The sequence below is a fragment of the Engraulis encrasicolus genome, chromosome 2 (assembly GCF_034702125.1).
Source record: "Engraulis encrasicolus isolate BLACKSEA-1 chromosome 2, IST_EnEncr_1.0, whole genome shotgun sequence".
Lineage (NCBI taxonomy): Eukaryota > Metazoa > Chordata > Actinopteri > Clupeiformes > Engraulidae > Engraulis > Engraulis encrasicolus.
Genome location: NC_085858.1, coordinates 17,413,735 through 17,432,251, shown reverse-complemented (window position 1 = coordinate 17,432,251; position 18,517 = coordinate 17,413,735). Strand labels below are relative to the sequence as shown.

At 45.6% G+C, this 18,517-nt stretch overlaps 1 protein-coding gene across 1 annotated transcript in view; it reads left to right on the top strand.

The window, feature by feature from the left end:
* The first annotated feature begins 419 nt into the window (after positions 1 to 419).
* crlf3 (cytokine receptor-like factor 3) overlaps positions 420 to 18,517 on the top strand; it is a 27,751-nt gene continuing 9,653 nt past the window's right edge. Inside the window, exons 1-3 of the mRNA XM_063223479.1 lie at positions 420 to 534; positions 8,718 to 8,849; positions 17,475 to 17,682. Of these exons, the coding sequence (XP_063079549.1) occupies positions 8,733 to 8,849; positions 17,475 to 17,682 (325 nt within the window). The 5' untranslated portion in view covers positions 420 to 534; positions 8,718 to 8,732. The remainder of the gene's footprint in view (positions 535 to 8,717; positions 8,850 to 17,474; positions 17,683 to 18,517) is intronic.

Here is an 18,517-nt window from a genome sequence, read left to right as displayed (position 1 = left end):
TATCTATCTATCTATCTATCTATCTATCTGTCTGCCTGTCTGTCTGTCTCTCTGTCTCTCTGTCTGGTCAGATAGTGGTGAAAGCAGTGATGATGACAGTTCCATGTTTTCAGATGTGTGTATAATATTATAATAGGCTAAATGTGTTATTGAACCCAACCCATATACTATTGGAAAAAGCAGCCTGTTCAGACATGTTATAATATCCTATCTTTAAAAACACAAATGGTAGATTTATACGCCAATGGTATTGCGCACATATTTCATAATAATTTACAGTAAAATAAATTCACAGACAAGGCAAAGAAAATATTTGGGCGGGATAACAGTGACTTGCTCACCTCCGATAGGCTGTAGCTCTGAAAGTAGACCCGACAACACAATGCTTTGTTCCGGGATTGGATGTCACGTATGGCAACTGCAGACACAACCCTTTGCAGTTGCTAAAATTCTCGACACACAGCGCCGCGGACCGGGCGTCAACGGAGAAGTTCATCCTCCAGTGGGATATGACTAGTTACTAAGTCGGATCAGGTAAACAAAAACTATTCTGTGACCAGTATTATTTTCGATTGTAGGAGTCTATTTGGAATAGAGATTCATTTTCTGACTGTTCCAAAGTTTTCATGAATCTTGATAGTTATTTGTGGCCAAGTGTGACTCACGCAACGTAGCGTATGGTCAGCAAACCCAGTGAGTTTTTACTTCTGATGCTATGGCCGGGTGATAATTTCTTTGTGGTTTCAGAATAATTTACGTTGAGGCTAAAGCCAAGTGGTTCTGCGGTGGGCACCCATTGTTGTGGTGTGGACGAATGCCTTAAATGTAGACCGAAGGGTGTAAACACTTGCAAGAATTACGGAAGTTCACTTCAATTTTTTAGCAAGTATGGGCATGTTCGATGTTGTGCAAGTTGCAAGCTGTGCCCTAGGATGCTCGCGAAGATGTCTGATTGCTGTGTTTAACCCTCTGTGTTTGAAATGTTGCTGTATGACCCGAAGTGGTTGTAATAATTACACTGTTGGCCTAATCGCAGATGAGTTGCACAGATTGATGTGGACTTGGGTCCACATGACTGGGTTTCTACCACGAGGTTGTCTTATTGATTGATTGGAAGTTGACAGATCTTTTGTAAATATTTATTTTCTCCTAAAGTCTCTCCGAATATGATGACAGTGAATGTCAGATTCGTGTTTACTATCGGGTATCATTTACGTTGATACTTCATTAGAGAAGCCTATGCATGTGGGCACATGATGACCTGAGCATCACTAAGCCATGTCTGTCAGTCTATGTCATTTTCTCATCTGGCTGTAAGTACATAGAAATTGCGTTTTTCAATGATGCTGCTGACCATGCTGACTGATGTTACGTCATGTCCCTCAGCGCTTTAGTGAGGTGATCACATCATGCAGGGGTCAGCTCTGACAAACTGGGTGCGACCGTTTTACAGTCATGTACATCATATAGACATGATGGACCCGTCCCTACTGTAGCCATAATGGTCTCTTTCAACTACAATATGGACTTGGTATGGACTCAATGTTATAGACAATTCACAATTCTATCATAAAACTTATCAGTTTGGGAAAGCAGTTGAGTGAATCATTGCTTACTGTGACCAGAGAGAGAGAGAGAGAGATAGAGGGGGGGGGGGGGGTACAGTGGAAAATATTTACAGCCTTGCTTTCAATTTAGAGACAAAAAGTCCAGCCACGCATGCGTAATAATCTGAAGATGAACAGCTTGGTCTGGAATTCACTACGCTGTATTTGGCAAGGGCCCACTCACCCTCCCAAATCTGGGTCAACACTCAATCCAGCCCAAGCTATCTCAATCCAGCTCCTCAGATGGTCATTTAAACCTCACAGTTACTGTAACTGTCAGGACATTTGTTTATTGTTTAAGGTTTTTAAGGGTTTTGGTTCAAACCTGTTCATGCAGAGCCTCCATTTCCCTTCTTGTTACCAACATGGTAATGGCCATTACTCTTGGTAATGTCATAACAATGTTGTTATGAGTTAACCTTTTTCAGCAAACCCATCTGCACATCTTTTCAGCAAACCCATCTGCACCAAAAGTCTACACAAATACTTTTAAATAACATTTTCTACAGTTTAAGTATGGAGACCTGTCTACCAATCAGTCGCCCAAAACTCTGAAATCTTCACAGTGGAATCTAATTTTACACAGGAAGAGAGAAAATCCTCTGTTTTTGAACTTGTGAATTTTCAAGATGGCAACTCAATCTTTTGTGGTCATGACTGTCGGCAGTGGTTGTGTATTTTGATGAACCAGTTAGCACCCAGCTGTTGATAAGCCTTCGTGTCAGTCAGTATACGATGACACTCTCAGCCACTCTAAACGTGTTGCCTGCCTCAGCTCAGCCATTTTAATGTGGCTCAAGTTACTGTCTTTTTCAGCAAAGAGGGAAATCTGTGGGCCTGGCCCGGTGATTGTGTGTGTGTGTGTGTGTGTGTGTGTGTGTGTGTGTGTGTGTGTGTGTGTGTGTGTGTGTGTGTGTGTGTGTGTGTGTGTGTGTGTGTGTGTGTGTGTGTGTGTGATGCTCCAGGCTGGCGGTGTCCACCCAGGGAAGATCGGGTTTCCCCAGTCAGTGTAGGGGCCAACGAGAGGCTGTGAAGCTGGCTGGCTGGCAGGCAGGCATGGCAGGGCAGGCCGACCAACCGACAGACTGTCCGCACGGTGGAACACCCCCTGTGGCTTAGTAGTCAGCACTTTCATCCTGTGCCACAGGCCACACACACTGACAGAGACACACACACTCTCTCTCTCTCTCTCTCACTCTCTCTCTCTTTCTCTCTCTCTCTCTCTCTCTCTCTCTCTCTCTCTCTCTCTCACACACACACTAGAACACACCATCTCTCTATATCAAAAATACACGTGCGCGCGCACGCACACACACACACACACACACCCACACACACACACACACACACACACATATGAGATGCACCCCTTTTGCTCTCGTTCTGTTATCTCTCTGAAAAGTCCTATACTTTCTTATATGTTGTACACACATGCCTTGTAAACATGTAATTAGGGGCCAAGCAGCGAAGCTGGCGAAGGCCCCTACTGTTTTAGCTGGTTTTCTTCTTATTATTATTCTCTAGTCACCATTCTTCTCCTTAGCAAGTCTATGGCAGCCCATAGAACCGTACGTAGGAAAATGCTGTAAATCGGCACACACATTCGGGCTCGGCTCAGCATTACCCAAAGCAATTTATAGGTCCCCAGCCCCAACGCTCTAGCGCCACCAACAGGTCAAAGTTGCAGGTACATTTCTGCTTGTAACTTTTGAACCGCTGGGCCAATTTTCAAAAACTTGGTATCACTGGAATCCTTGAGTCAAGACGAATCCAACGCACCCTATGACGTCATTTTCCGCCAGGATAGTTTTCCCGCCATTTTGAATTTTGTAAAATTCAATAAAAGTGCTATTTTTTCCGCAATTTTTGACCAATTTGCCCGAAACTCGGTATATAGTATCTCTGGACTGAGCTACACATGGGGTCTCAAGGAATATTGGATATCTTTTATCGTTTAGCCGTGACAGCCAATCAAAATTGTCGTAAACGTGGCGAAACAGGAAGTGAGGTCATATCTCAGCAACCGTTTGTCGAATTAGGCTGGGATTTTGTACACACATAGTAGTCCATCCCATGACCTACCACAAAAAAAATCAGATCTCCAGCTCAAACTCTGTAGCGCCACCAGCAGGTCAAAATTTTAGCTACATTTTTGCCTGTAGCTTTTAAACCATATGCACGATGTAAAATATATTATTATCACTAGAATCCTTGGGCCAAGCCGAATTCAACGCACTATATGAAGTTATGTCAACGCAGAAGGGAAAATCCGCCATTTTGAATTTTGTAAAATTCACTGTAAGTCTATGGTAGCCCATAGAACCATACATAGAAAAATGCTGTAAATTGGCACACATATTTGAGGCAGCATCATCATTACCCACGGCGAGTTGTAGGTCCCCAGCCCCAATACTCTAGCGCCACCAGCAGGTCAAAGTTGCAGGTACATTTCTGCTTGTAACTTTTGAACCGCTGGGCCAATTTTCATAAACCTGGTATCCCTGGAATTCTTGGGCCAAGACGAATCCAACGCCACATATGACGTCATTTTCTGCCTGGATAGTTTTCCCGCCATTTTGAATTTTGTAAAATTCAATAAAAATGCTATTTTTCCCGCAATTTTTGACCATTCCGCCCGAAATTCGGTATATTGTATCTCTGTACTGAGGTTTGTATGGGGTCTCAAGAAATATTAGATATCTTTTATCGTTTAGCCGTGACAGCCAATCAAAATTGTTGTTAAAGTGGCAAAACAGGAAGTGAGGTCATATCTCAGTAACCCTTTGTCGGTTTCGGCTAGGATTTTTTACACACATAGATGTCCATCTTATGACCTACTGAAAAAAAATTCAGACCCCCAGCTCAAACTCTGTAGCGCCACCAACAGGTCAAAATGTTAGCTATATTTTTGCCTGTAGCTTTTAAACCATGTGCACAATGTAAAATATATTATTATCGCTAGAATCCTTGGGCCAAGCCGAATCCAACGCACTATATAACGTTATGTAAACGCAGAAGGGAAATTCCGCCATTTTGAATTTTGCAAAATTCAATAAAATGCTACTTGTCACACAATTTTTGTCAAAATGACCAGCAAAAAGGTACACATCATCTTCAGCCTGATAGGCATTAGGGTATCCAAAGAATTTTTGATACCTCTTATCGTTTGGAGGTGACAGCCAATCAAAATTGTCGTAAAAGTGGCAAAACAGGAAGTGAGGTCATATCTCAGCAACCGTTTGTCAGATTCTTTTAGCTATTTTTTTGCACACATACTAGTCAATCCCATGACCTCCCACAAAAAAAATCCAGATTCCCAGCTCAAACTCTCTAGCGCCACCAACAGGTAACAGGAAGTGATCTTATATTTGTCAGCCCTTTAAAGGATTCAAAATAAACTTGGTTCATGTGAGCACACTCCCCTCCAAGGAATGCACACCAACACTGGCGAGATGTGGGCCAAAGGGGGCGCTGCAGTTCCTTCTGTTGCCGTGGCGACTTTGGCAAGTTTACTGCTTGGCCCCGCATTGCTGCTTGCAGCTATATTTACAATATAGTATAACTTAAAGGGGTATGCCACTATTTTGGGGCTTAATACAGTTAAAATCGTTTGCTGGGGTTTATAAAGGTGGTAAAGTGTCTTATTTTTCATGTAAGCCGTTGTCTTGCTTTAAGACAAGTTAAAAGAGGGAATATGTCGCTAAGCTAGTGAAAGTCAATGTATCCGTGTAGCATGCTACAATGCTACACGGATACATTGACTTTCACTAGCTTAGCGACATATTCCCTCTTTTAACTTGTTTTACAGCAAGACAACGGCTTACATGAAAAATAAGACACTTTACCACCTTTATAAACCCCAGCCAACGATTTTAACTGTATTAAGCCCCAAAATAGTGGCATACCCCTTTAACTATGCACAAGGAGGCTGAAACGTACTGTAGCCTGGTAAGAAAAACAGGACAAGAGTTATCACATAGATCTGCCATTGCAGGTATTTTCCATCAATATCGCTGTCTCAATCTCTCTAAGTCTCATTTTCAACCTTTCACTTCCCCCATCTTGCGCTCTTTCAAACTGTACATCCTTCTTGCACTGTGGCCTAGCCCGTATCCTCTCTCGGTCATCTCTCTCTCTCTCTCTCTCTCTCTCTCTCTCTCTCTCTCTCTCTCTCTCTCTCTCTCTCTCTCTCTCTCGGTGGTGTGTTGTGGAAGTGCCCAATCTCACACCTGCCTACGTATTTCAGACATGCAAAACCAGCCGTTGGACCAGTGTGGTGGGATTTTTAGGGTCTGGGTCTGCTTTGGGTGGTGTGTTGCTCTGTGTGTGTATGGACATGTATGAACAAGGGAAATTGCTACCGTATGGGAGTCAAAGACTATGATGCAATGAGTGGCATGCAGATTGTAGGGTTTGTGCGAGGGAGGGAAAGAGAGTGAGTTTTGAAGTCGAGTTTGTGTGTGCGCGCACGCACGGATGCGTGTGTGTGTGTGTGTGTGTGTGTCTGTGCGTGCATGTGTGTATGAGCATGTGTGCGAGGGAGGGAAAGAGTGAATTGTCAAGTTAAGTCTGTGAGTGTGTGTGTGTGTGTGTGTGTGTGTCTGCGAGGGAAAGAACGAGATTGAGTTCTCATGTTAAGCCATTAGCGATGTGTTGAAGACTCAATTATGCATCGGCCCTTCTGCACGTCTGCAGTCGAAGGCCTCGTTACTTCGTTTGCGCTTGTCACGCGTCACTATTGCTACGGGATAATTGCCATCCCTGTCACTGCAATGAGTGTGGCTCTTAAGAGCTGATGTGTGATGAAGTTGGACAAGGAAAAGGGAATAATAATAGACCACTCCATCGTGGTGTAGTCAAGTCAGGGAGAACCTACTCAACTGAAAACAGCGGCTGAAGATACCACTTGCGAAAAGCGTGGCTAGGAAATGGACCATGTCATCTTTTTTTCCTACCACTCTGTCTCTCACTCTTTCCCAGCTGCCTCACGCTCTCTCAGACAGACACACACACACACACACACACACACACACACACACACACACACACACACACACACACACACACACACACACACACACACACACACACACACACACACACACACACAAGCACACACAGGCAGACATACTAAACTGACACTTTCTTTCACATTCTCCTTCAGTATCTCACTCAACACTTTGGTTTGCAGGCCCCCTAAGAGGAAACATGAGAAGTGGTTAAAGCCTGTTCAGGGAGTTCTTAGTGCCACTCTACTGTAGTGGTTTGATTAGCAGTTAAGTGCCCTCCCAGCGTATAAGGCAGGCAGCCAAATGTTACTACAATTGAAACAATGACCAAAATCATTACCATTATAACAATACTGTTACTATACTATAAAATCTGGTGACTAAGTTACTCTTACTACTCTTAGTACTTACTCGTCGTCATTCTCCTACTACTACTACTGATAATAATAAGCTTAATAGTGATATGCTGAGGATAATTAGGATTATGATGATGCTAATGAGACTGTAGTAATCACAGCTTTAGAGTAAACAACCACAGGCACAGCAGCTGTAGAGAGACACACTCGGAGCTGTCAGTAGCCACTTCCGGCGCTGCACCTGGTGTGTGTGTGTGTGTGTGTGTGTGTGTGTGTGTGTGTGTGTGTGTGTGTGTGTGTGTGTGTGTGTGTGTGTGTGTGTGTGTGTGTGTGTGTGTGTGTGTGTGTGTGTGTGTGTGTGTTGTGGGATATTGTCCTGTTTAAGAGGATGTCAACCATGCATGTTGTTGAGAGTTGACAACACTATTTCGTTTATTCCCTTCTGCTGGTCGTGGGGTGGAAAGAATTGGTGACATCTTAGCTACATCCCCTTCCCCCCACTCCCTTGCTGATGCAGTTTACTGATGAAGTTTTCCAACGCTATCTGTGGCCAAACAATTACTTTGGGTAAAAACTCTTTGGGTAAGACTCTCCTCACTATTAAGAAACTCCATACATTACTTGCCAGCTCTTTATACATGGAAATGGGAAGTCTTGCCAGGCCAATCATTTTGATGAGCTGAATGATGACGCTGATTGATGCTTATCCCAGAGGAGACGGTTTGAGTAAACAACAACTTCAACAAAGAGGTTTTACTGGAACGATCTCGGGGTTCTCGTAATGTTCGTCAAGGCCCCTTTCATGGTTTTGTGATTAAAACAAGGGCAGGGTCTGTGTTGTTCAGTTGGGACAATGAGGGGTTCTGTTTTAGAATAACTTTGTTGGTGAGAGTATGTGGGTCTGTGTGGGTGTGCGTTGGGTGGTGTGGATTATGATTCATAATTCATCCTCTGATTATTCTTTGAATATTCTGTTGGCTGTGTAACAGTCCTGGCCTGTTCCATAGTGGGTTTTTGTGTAAGGTCAGGATGGACCACAATGAACTGACAAATGTGTGCCAGCAATAGTTTCTCCTCTGTGTGTTTTCGGTTGCATCTCATTACTATCACGTTGTGTGATGTAACGGCATGTGATGTAGCATCACTACGCCATTGTGATTCTTCTTCAAAGCGTGTCCCATTGTGTGGGTAAAGATTTATGATTGTTGTGCGCTTCTCACTCAACCTTGGAGGGGTGACTCACTTTTGTCCACGCTTTTGTCAACCCCAGCCCCAAACGGTGCCCCAAGGAAACTGTGCATACTCAGGGTACCTAAATCATGGGGTAAAGCAGTGGTTGGTGGGGGAAGTAACTAACCAGTGCTCTCTGGCATCATCCTCCATGACTGAGGTACCCTGAGTATGGTATCGTCCCGCTGCACTGTTCTGGGTGAGGCATAAATGCAATTTTGTTGTGTGCAGTGAGCATTGTGTACTGTAGAGTGCCAAGTCACTTTGACAATGGGAATGTCATTGGTGGGCTTTCACTTTCAATCAAAGGGAAATGGAACACTGTGTATTTCTATGTGTTTGTGTTTTGTTTGTTTACTAATCTGTCTGTCGTCTGTCTGTCTGCCTGCCTGTCTGTCCGTCTGTCTGTCTGTCTGCCTGTCTGTCTGTCGTCTGTCTGTCTGCCTGCCTGTCTGTCCGTCTGTCTGTCTGTCTTGTCTTGTCTGTCTGCCTCCGTCCATGTGTCTGTGGAGCAGCCAGGAGGACGGACGATGTCGATCGAGGCGGAGGCTTTGCTGCAGGAGGCCAAGGAGAGCATCGAGGCGGCTCAGAACTATCGCAGCGAGCTGCAGCAGCGTCTCTATGGGCTCAGCCAGGCCCGCAAACAGGTACTGACCCGAGTCCCGACCCAATCCAACCCAGTCATGTCCTGTCCTATCCCCTTACTCTACCTGTCAATGCAGCAGCCTCTCTATGGGCTCAGCCAGGTCTGCAAACAGGTACCGACCCAGACCAACCAGACCCAGTGATGTCCTCTTCCTCTGCGTAGAGTAAAAGAATGCAGTGTTAATTCAACACTCAAAGAGTCTATTAATATAATCCAGAGTGTATGTGGTTCTAGAGTACTCTCTGAAGTGTTGAATAAACGTAGCCTCTTGTGCAGATGGGCCTGCCGGCGCATTCATTCTTAACTGAAAAGACTGAACTACATTATAGCAATATAGCTATGACATAACAGAGAGCTATAGCCCCTTACTAGGCACTGTCGCACTGGGACATTGTAATAGTCACTGAAAAAAACATAATTGTACTACACCACTATGCCTGTGCACAGGGCCTTCTGTAATACACTATGACTTGGTCATTGCCATTTTGGTAACAGCTCATTTATAACAGGGGTAACAGAACAAGACTTGATCATTACAATTTTGTAGAGGCTCTGTGCGACGGGGTTAACACTGCATTTTTCACCGTGTGTCCCCTTGCTTTACCATCTGTTCTTCCAATTTGCTTTATTGGCATGCTGCCTGTTTGCACCAGTGACATAAAAAGCATTGCCCAGTCTGTCACTGGCTTTCCTCCAGGGGCCCATGGAGTCATTATCCATCCTCGTTCTTTCACCTTTGTAACCAGTACTGTAACCAATTGTGAACACTCAAATGTAGTTTACCCATCCACCTGTTATAGTAATCATCATCATTGTGAACAGTACTCCAGAAGAGAAGTTTAAATGACTAGTTCAAGCCAAGATGCACCAATAGTAATGCTTTCATGATGGAGTGATACAGGATGTGGTGGGGTGAGTTGTTACTACTGTAGGCAAGCTAACTTTCATCTTCTGAAACTTAACAGTTTGGCCCTAAAACCTCCACCCTGTTTCTGGAGCAGACGGGTGGGGACTGGGAGCTGGGAGTTGGGGTAGGGTGGGGCATCATTTCAAAGTGTGCAGGGGCCTGTTTGTTGCACTGTGTTTAAAGTGTTTTACCAGAGAGACCTTGTGTGGAGGAGACCTTTCAGGGCAGTTGTAGAAGTTGAAGGTCAAGGAAGGAGTGGAGTCAGAGTGGCGCTTGTAGCTGGACACTATCTGCTAAAAATGTTCCTGTCCTCTTCCCCCCTGGCGTCCTCCCCTAACCTCACCCACCTCCCCAGCCAGCCATCCTTCTTCCTTCACCCCCCCACCTCCTCCTCCCGCCTCCTTCTCCCTCTGGAGCCTCAGGCTAATCATAAACAATGCTGTTATTTCCTGCTGCTTCGCTACAGTCAGGAGACAGACAGTTGCATTTGTTTCTCTTGCTCTCTCTACTCTCTATCTCTATCTCTTTATCACTCTCCCTCTCTCTCTCTCTCTCTTTCTTCTCTGTGCTTCTCCATCTCTCCATCTCCCTCTCTCTATCTCTCTCTCTCTCTCTCTAGTTTATCACACTACCTTCCTCTCTTTCTTTCTTTTTTTTTGGGGTCTATTCTGTTCTGTGCTTTGGGTCATACTGGTTTTTTTTTCCTCTGCTGGTGCATCGGCACTTTATATTATCTCCAGCTTTCCTTCCCTCCTGTGCTATTTCTGTAGTTGTCTGTTTCTTTGTTGTCTGTTCTCTTTTCTCCTTTCCCAACCTAATTTATCGCACAGTCTCTGCATCACTGTCTGTCTCTCTAGCTCCATATCGCTCTACTTCCATCTCTTTCTCTCTCTCTCTCTCTCTCTCTCTCTCTCTCTCTCTCTCTCTCTCTCTCTCTCTCTCTCTCTCTCTCTCTCTCTCTCTCTCTCTCTCTCTCTCTCTCTCTCTTCCTCTCCTTATCTCCAGTTCTTGCTTCACTATTGTGAGAACAGTAAAGGGCAAGCTATGTAGAGCAACCCGGAGCTGTGTTTTCTTTACAGGGTTGGCCAGGCCACATAACATACCACATGTTGTCCTCCGCCCACCCCCCTTATGCCCCTTACCCTGCCCCCTCATGCCCTCCACCCTCCAGGGACCCAACGCCCCTGACCCCCCTCCTTGGCCCTGCTTGGCCTGGCTCTGACCCTCTCAGCATGGGCAGCCACCTGGCCGAGCTCACATATGCACCTCCATCTGACCCTTGCTGGCCACCGTATGCCACTTACTCTGATCAGTCATAATACAGGAAGCAGGCAGGATATGGTAACGTGTTGTAGTGTGTCCTTTGTGCTGTACTGCTCTACTACAGGGCAACATGAATGATCAGAATGTAAATGTACTAGCGTTTTGTTGGTATATGCTGTAGACATAACAGTGTGCCGTCTACGACACTGTTTGTTTGACTTGAGCTCAGGAGTCTGTTGATACCGTATGGCTCCGCTGATATGGTTTGGCTACACTACTCTTGGAAGACGACACATGTTGTGGTTTATTAGTTTAGCTGAGGGACCACAGCACAACCTTCAAAAATACAGTGCCTCCCCCTCTATGCAATAGTTTACCTTTTATGGTACCTATGCACGCCATGTGACTCTGGCAAAGTTTGCTCAATTTTTTTTTCTTTAGGTTCTACATCGTCTTGGTTTATTAGGGATTTTCACCTATCACAGGGAGCTCTGCAGTGTAAATATTATAGATATGGTAGATGGGGAATCATTGTACCGGTACAGTGTACAAATAGTAATGTCATGCTAAGATTAAAAAAAAACCTGCAGTACTTCATTGAACTACACTCGCAGGCTTAAACAGAGCACTGAACAGCAGGCCGTTAAACACTGATATCTGTGCAGTAGTGAGTACAAAGCCCTTTACTTGGGCCTGTTCAGACTTCATAGACCCCTTGAGTGCATCCCAGAAAAAGCAAAGCAGAGCAGATTGGAGAATAGCAGAGCAGAGTGAGAAGAGCAGAGTGGAGCAAGGCAGAATGGAGAATAGCAGAGTGGAGTGGGGCTGTGTTTTTGGTACGAGTCCCAGTCGCCTCTTCCCTTTCATCTGAAACCCATCTCTTTCCCAGCTGCAGCCCGTCCTCAGGGGCCTGTGACGGATCGCTGTTTCCCAGACACACTCACGCACACACACGCATTAAACACACAGTTACTTTCAAACACACACACACACACACACACACACACACACACACACACACACACACACACACACACACACACACACACACACACACACACACACACACACACACACACACACACACACACACACACACACTTTAACACATAAGAACACAAACACACCCTCTCACTTCAACACTCTTTCACACACATAGACTACTGTCATACAAATACTACAGCAGCAGTTTCATCACCAGAGGGACTGTAAGCTGATAGGAGCCCGGGGGATGGACACACCCCACTCCACCCCAGCCTTTACTCTCCTCTCTTCTCTGGCCGCTCTGCTCATGCATGTGTGCTGTGATCAGGTCCTGGCCTGACATGACCCATAGATTTGTAAGTGGGGGAGTCCTTTCTGGTGTGTGATCAGACCCATGATAGCAGGATGTGATGGATGGAAGACACTTCTTGAACCCCCCCACCACTAACCTCCACAGTTCTCCCCTGGTCAACAGGGAGTCTAAACATCCTGTGGAGGGAGGGAAGGAGGGAGAGAGAGAGAGAGAGAGAGAGAGAGAGAGAGAGAGAGAGAGAGAGAGAGAGAGAGAGAGAGAGAGAGGCTGGTGTTCCTCCTCTCTCGTAGCCTGCTGCAGTAGCCCCTGAGCTCAGGATGGGTCAACGCAGTGCAGGCCCCCCTCAGGCCCAGGGTATTGTCACTGGCAACATTGTTTGGAAAATTCGACTCATCGCCGGCTGTTAAAAAAGAAAACATGCACGCACACACACATACAAACACTGGCACGCACTGCGTCCCCTATTGTAGTGGGCTGGGGATCAGAGGCCTGGGAGGCCATGTCTAACACTCCAGCCAGCCAGAACACACACACGACGCACACACATAGAGGCACCCACACTGACAGTTACACACACATGCACACGTGCATACACACACACATAATGCACACATAATGTGTATGCATGCAGGCAGGCACACACACACACACACACACACACACACACACACACACACACACACACACACACACACACACACACACACACACACACACACACACACACACACACACACACACACATGCATAAACACACACACACACACACATGCATAAACACACACACACACACACACACACACACACACACACACACACACACAAACACACACACAGAGAGCGCTGCGCTGTTTCCTGCTGAATGTTGTTGTTCTGGATGGGAGCCGTTCTGTTCTCCTCCAGCTCATCATCCCCTGCCTACTCTCCTCTTATCTCAGCCGGCTGCTCTGACTATCTACTTCCGGTGTCCCCAGCGCATTTTTTCTCTCTTTATATGTCTCTTTTGTTGCCACTGTGCTCTCTCTCTCTTTCTCTCTCACTCTCTGTCTCTCTTTTGCCCTCTCTTTCTCTCTGTTCTCTATGGGTCTTTTTTGTCCTTCGCTTACCCCTCTCTCCCTCTCTTCCCATGTCTCTCTCTCTCTCTCTCTCTCTCTCTCTCTCTCTCTCTCTCTCTCTCTCTCTCTCTCTCTCTTTCTGTACTTCTGTGTCTCCCTTGATACATTCTTTTCTGTCCTTCACTCATCCCTCTGTCACGATATGACATGTGGTGATGGGACACTCCACTCCACTCCACTCCACTGCACAGTACACTACACTAGTTATTTACAGTGCGGTGAAGTGCATGTGTTCATGGGAGAGCAAGTGGGTGTCATTTTGGGCATGATTGTGGCTGCAACTGTATGTGCCTGTGTGCAAGTATGTAAACTGGGGGCATGGGTGTGCCTTCTGTGTGTGTACTAGTGTGTGTGTGTACCTGTGTGTGTGTGTGTGTGTGTGTGTGTGTGTGTGTGTGTGTGTGTGTGTGTGTGTGTGTGTGTGTGTGTGTGTGTGTGTGTGTGTGTGTGTGTGTGTGTGTGTGTGTGTGTGTGTGCCTGCGTGTGTTCCTGCGCGTGCGTGTGTGCGCGCGCGTGCGTGTCGGCTGTAGGGAGCTGTTCTGATCTGTGTAACATGATCTGAGCAGTCCCAGTGTGTCTGGAGAAAGACACAGGCAGGAGTGGGGCGGTGTGTGTGTGTGTGTGTGTGTGTGTAGCAGAGCAGTTCCAGCACGTTCCGTAGAGACTGACACATGGAATTTGGGTCAGAAAGCATTGAGCACAACCCTCCATCCTAACCAATCTCTGTCTCAGAAGGGCCGCAGATAAAGTATTTATGACAGATGGCTACACTGAGCTGTGTGCACCCTTCTGTGTTTAACGTTATGTAAATATATATATATTTTCAACCCCATAATTTGCCCTCTTTCAGCTCAATTCGTGGTGATATTTCACAGCGGTTTCCTACTGAATGCATGTGTCAATGGGAAAGTATGTAGATGGATAATTTACACACCATAGATCGTATATCTCCAATATGGAATATATTACTTGTCAGTGGTACTACAGACTATTCACGTACACGTGTCAAGTGTTTGAAAAGAGAAAACCTTCCCCATTTCTTCTTTTCTTTTGCTCTGGCTGCTTGAGAGTGGAGAGAGGAACTGAGTTGTACTCTGACTGCAAACCGCCTTGCTTGCTTCCTGTCATTCTCATTTGCAACGCTGGTGCATTCACCACTTGTGTATCCGTTTTTTTCTCTCTTTTTTCTTGTATGTGTGTGTGTCTGTTGTGCTTGTGTTTGTAAGTGTGTAAGCGTACGTTGGTACGTAACGTGTGTGTGTGTGTGTGTGTGTGTGTGTGTGTGTGTGTGTGTGTGTGTGTGTGTGTGTGTGTGTGTGTGTGTGTGTGTGTGTGTGCGTGCCTGTGGTGCTTGTGATTGTATGTGTGTAAGTATACGTTGGTACATGTGTGTGTGTGAGTTAGTGTATGTGTGTGCGTGTGTGTGTGTGTCTGTCTGTCTGTCTGTCTGTCTGTCTGTCTGTCTGTCTGTCTGTCTGTCTGTCTGTCTGTCTGTCTGTCTGTCTGTGTCTGTGTCTGTGTCTGTGTGTCTGTGGTGCTTATGTTTGTATGTGAGTAAGTGTACGTTGACTTGATATGTGTGTGTGTGTGTGTGTGTGTGTGTGTGTGTGTGTGTGTGTGTGTGTGTGTGTGTGTGTGTGTGTGTGTGTGTGTGTGTGTGTGTGTGTGTGTGTGTGTGTGTGTGTGTGTGCATGTTTCTAGTAAGAAGTGCCCCTGTGCTGGCTGCACCACTTCCCTTTCTACCCAGCTCTGTGGCGTCTCAACATGACTCAATGCCCTGCTGGTCTTGCTGCTGGTCTCCCAGAGCAGCCAGTAGATGCCAAATGCAGGCAGGCCCAGACTGAGCTTTTCCTCCTGGGCTTTCCTCTTGGGGCTGCCCGGTCTACCCCTGAGGGCACCACTTAGGCAGTCTGCAAAAGTCATTAACTTACCAGTAGGCTGGCCCACAGTGAGAGAAAAAAAGTACAAGTTTATTTATATACAGGGATACAGTCCCAAATACTCTCCCAGTTGCAACTCAAATTCAATAGACAGCTTCAGACACAGACACAGACCCTGTTATAAATTAGCTGGAACGGCGATAACCAAGTTGTAATGTATTACTAAAGCCCTGTGCACTGTCATAGCGGGGTATTACTATGGTAGTTTTTTCAGTGACAGTTACAACGTTCCAGTAGTGGAACAGTGTGTGTTAAGTGGTTCAATCACAAACAATTACTCTATCAAGAAATGTTAACACTCACTCACACACTGTTGATGCGTGCTGTTTGGAGCCCTTATTGACAAACACGAGTAACTCCAGTTTCTTGACCAACTTTAACCTATTTGCCGGCTACTGAGTCGACAAGTCTGCAGAATTCATTACCAACCTCTGGGGTTGTGGAGGTCGCCCTTTTAACAGCTCTCCGACTGCCACTCAGACATCCAGCAAAGCAGTAGCTGGACACGTTTATGACGTTTGTTCTCATTTCAACAGTCCCTTGACCCACTTATTTAACCGCAGACATGTGTGTAGGTCTGGAGAGAAATGTCTTTTCATCCATTATGGATGGTGTTGTTCTAGCCCCATGTGAATTGTAGATGACTGGCCTTTCATTGGAGAAAAGTGCTTGTTTTTTTTTTTTAACTCAACCGATGTTGTGTTTTTTTTCTCATTTTTCCCCTCAATTAATGTGACTGTTTACGAGCACATCTAAGTTTATTTGTTTATCATAATGTTGATGTTCTCATGCAGGTGTGTGGCATGATCCCATGCTTTCCTTCTCTTTTAAAACATGTTTATACCCTTTATACGAGGTGTTTGCACGCAAGTGAAAAATAGAGCTGCACCTGTGCTGATCTGTACTCTGGACCTTGTTTATCAAAAGCGTCGTTGCTAACTATGTATACTACTCAGTTGGTTACAAGAACCTGGTTCAATAGTAAACCAGGTTAGATTAACCTTGAGGTAGTGGTATATAATCTAATAGAAGAGCGGGAGTCCTTATTATCCTGACTGAAGGATGCATGCAGGATATCTATTATCAGCCTTACCACTTTCTGTAGGTTAACTTAGCAAGTGAACTGAACGACGTTTCGATCTACTGACCTTCTTCAAGCAATTCAGAGTTTGAATTGCTTGAAGAAGGTCAGTAGACCGAAACGTCGCAGTAAACCATGCAAATATGAACAGTGTGTAGGTTAACTTAGCCAGGTTTGCCACTTTGCCATGTTCTTGGAATACCACAAGGGTCCTGGCCTGTTTCTCTGTTTATATTTGTTTACCAGAACACCACTGTGGTCCTTGTTGTTGCAGCTGGTAAATGCCAGCCCTAAACGCAAAGCTCTGCAGCACCACTTGCAGGAGCAACCAAGATGCTAAATGGCTAGGACCAACGCTTTTGAGAAACGCATCCCCCATTTCTCTGTTTCTTATTTGCTTTTGGTCTGTTTGTTTACCAGTATGTCCTCATGCTGTTGCAGATGTGTGGCAGTGCTAGCCAGACACGTGAGACTCTGCAGCACCACTTCCAGGGGCAATTAAGTTGCTAACTGGCTAGCTCGACACTTTCTCTGTTTGTTATTAGCTTTTGACTTTGTTTGTTTAGCAGCTTTGTCATCCTAGTCGTCCTTGTTGCAGGTGCATGTCAGTCTGAGCCAGACACGCAAGCCTCTGCAGTGCCACTTCCAGAAGCAATTTAATTGACCAGCAATAACACTCTCTCTGTTTCTTATTAGCTTTTACTTTGTTTACCATTTTGTCGTTCTTGCCGTCCTTGTTGCAGGTGTGTGGCAGTGCGAGCCAAACACGCAAGGCTCTGCAGCGCCACTTTGAGGAGCAACTAAGTTACTCTGTTTGTTTACCAAAATGTCAGTCTTAATTACCTAAATGGTGTCGTCCTTTTTTGTTGCAGGTGCGTGGCAGTGCGAGCCAGACACGCAATGCTCTGCAGCGGCACTTTCAGAAGCAACTAAGTTGCTAATTGGCTAGCTAACAACACTTTCTTATTAGCTCTTACTTTGTTTGTTTACCATTGTTTGTCATCCTTGTCATCCTTGTGACAGGTGCGTGGCAGTGCGAGCCAGACGCGCGAGGCTCTGCAGCGCCACTTCCAGGAGCTGCAGGCGGCGGTGGGGCGTCTGCTGGCCGAGCGGCTGAAGACACTGCTGCAGGAGGTGGACGCCATCGAGCAGGAGAGCGTCAGCCCGCTGGATGACTGCCAGAAGCTCATCGAGCACGGGGTCAGCACCGCCGACGAACTGCTCCGAGAGGGTGAGGACACACGCTGCAAAACACACACACACACACGGTAAAACACACACACTCTAGCACGGGGTCAGCACCGACGATTAACTGCTCTGAGATGGTGAGGCTATAGAGCAGTGCTTCTCAAACTTTTTCAGAATAAGGACCACTTTGTCCCCCCAAAAATGTTCAGGGACCACCTGTCAACTGAATTGTCAGTTGTTTGACGTGCTAAGTTGACACTGCTAATTCGATGCAGATCACTAACTTTTTATTCACATTTATTGTGGTGAAAATAAAAGACTTCAGCAATGTTTAGCTTTGTAATAATGTTACAAATATAGCATATTGCTAGCTTGTTCTGGAAAAGTAGAAATACCCTTGCGGATCACCTGATCTCTGTCGTGGACCACCATTGGTCCTCGGACCACACTGTGAGAATCACTGCTATAGAGATACTGAAGTACACACACACACACACACACACACTGAGAATGGCATCAGCACCGCAGGCGAGCTGCTCACAGAGGGTTGTTGTTCAAACACCCATTAAAAACTGCTTGGACCATAATATATACAATGCTACTACTTCATACAGTATAAATTCATGCATTTGCACCCAAAAGACGAAACTGAACATACGCTTTTAATCACAAACAACTCTTCCAAAATGTTTGTGCACATAGCTCACATACACACATTACTGATTGGTTCTGGTCACACCATTGATTGGTTCTGTTCAGGGCCTTTTTTTAGGTTTGTGTTTTAGTGACAAACCTGGCACAACTCACAGAAAGGGGTCTGGAAGAGCACTATAACTTGTTTTTAAAATAAGTTTGTCTTTTAATGTAATCTCCTTTTT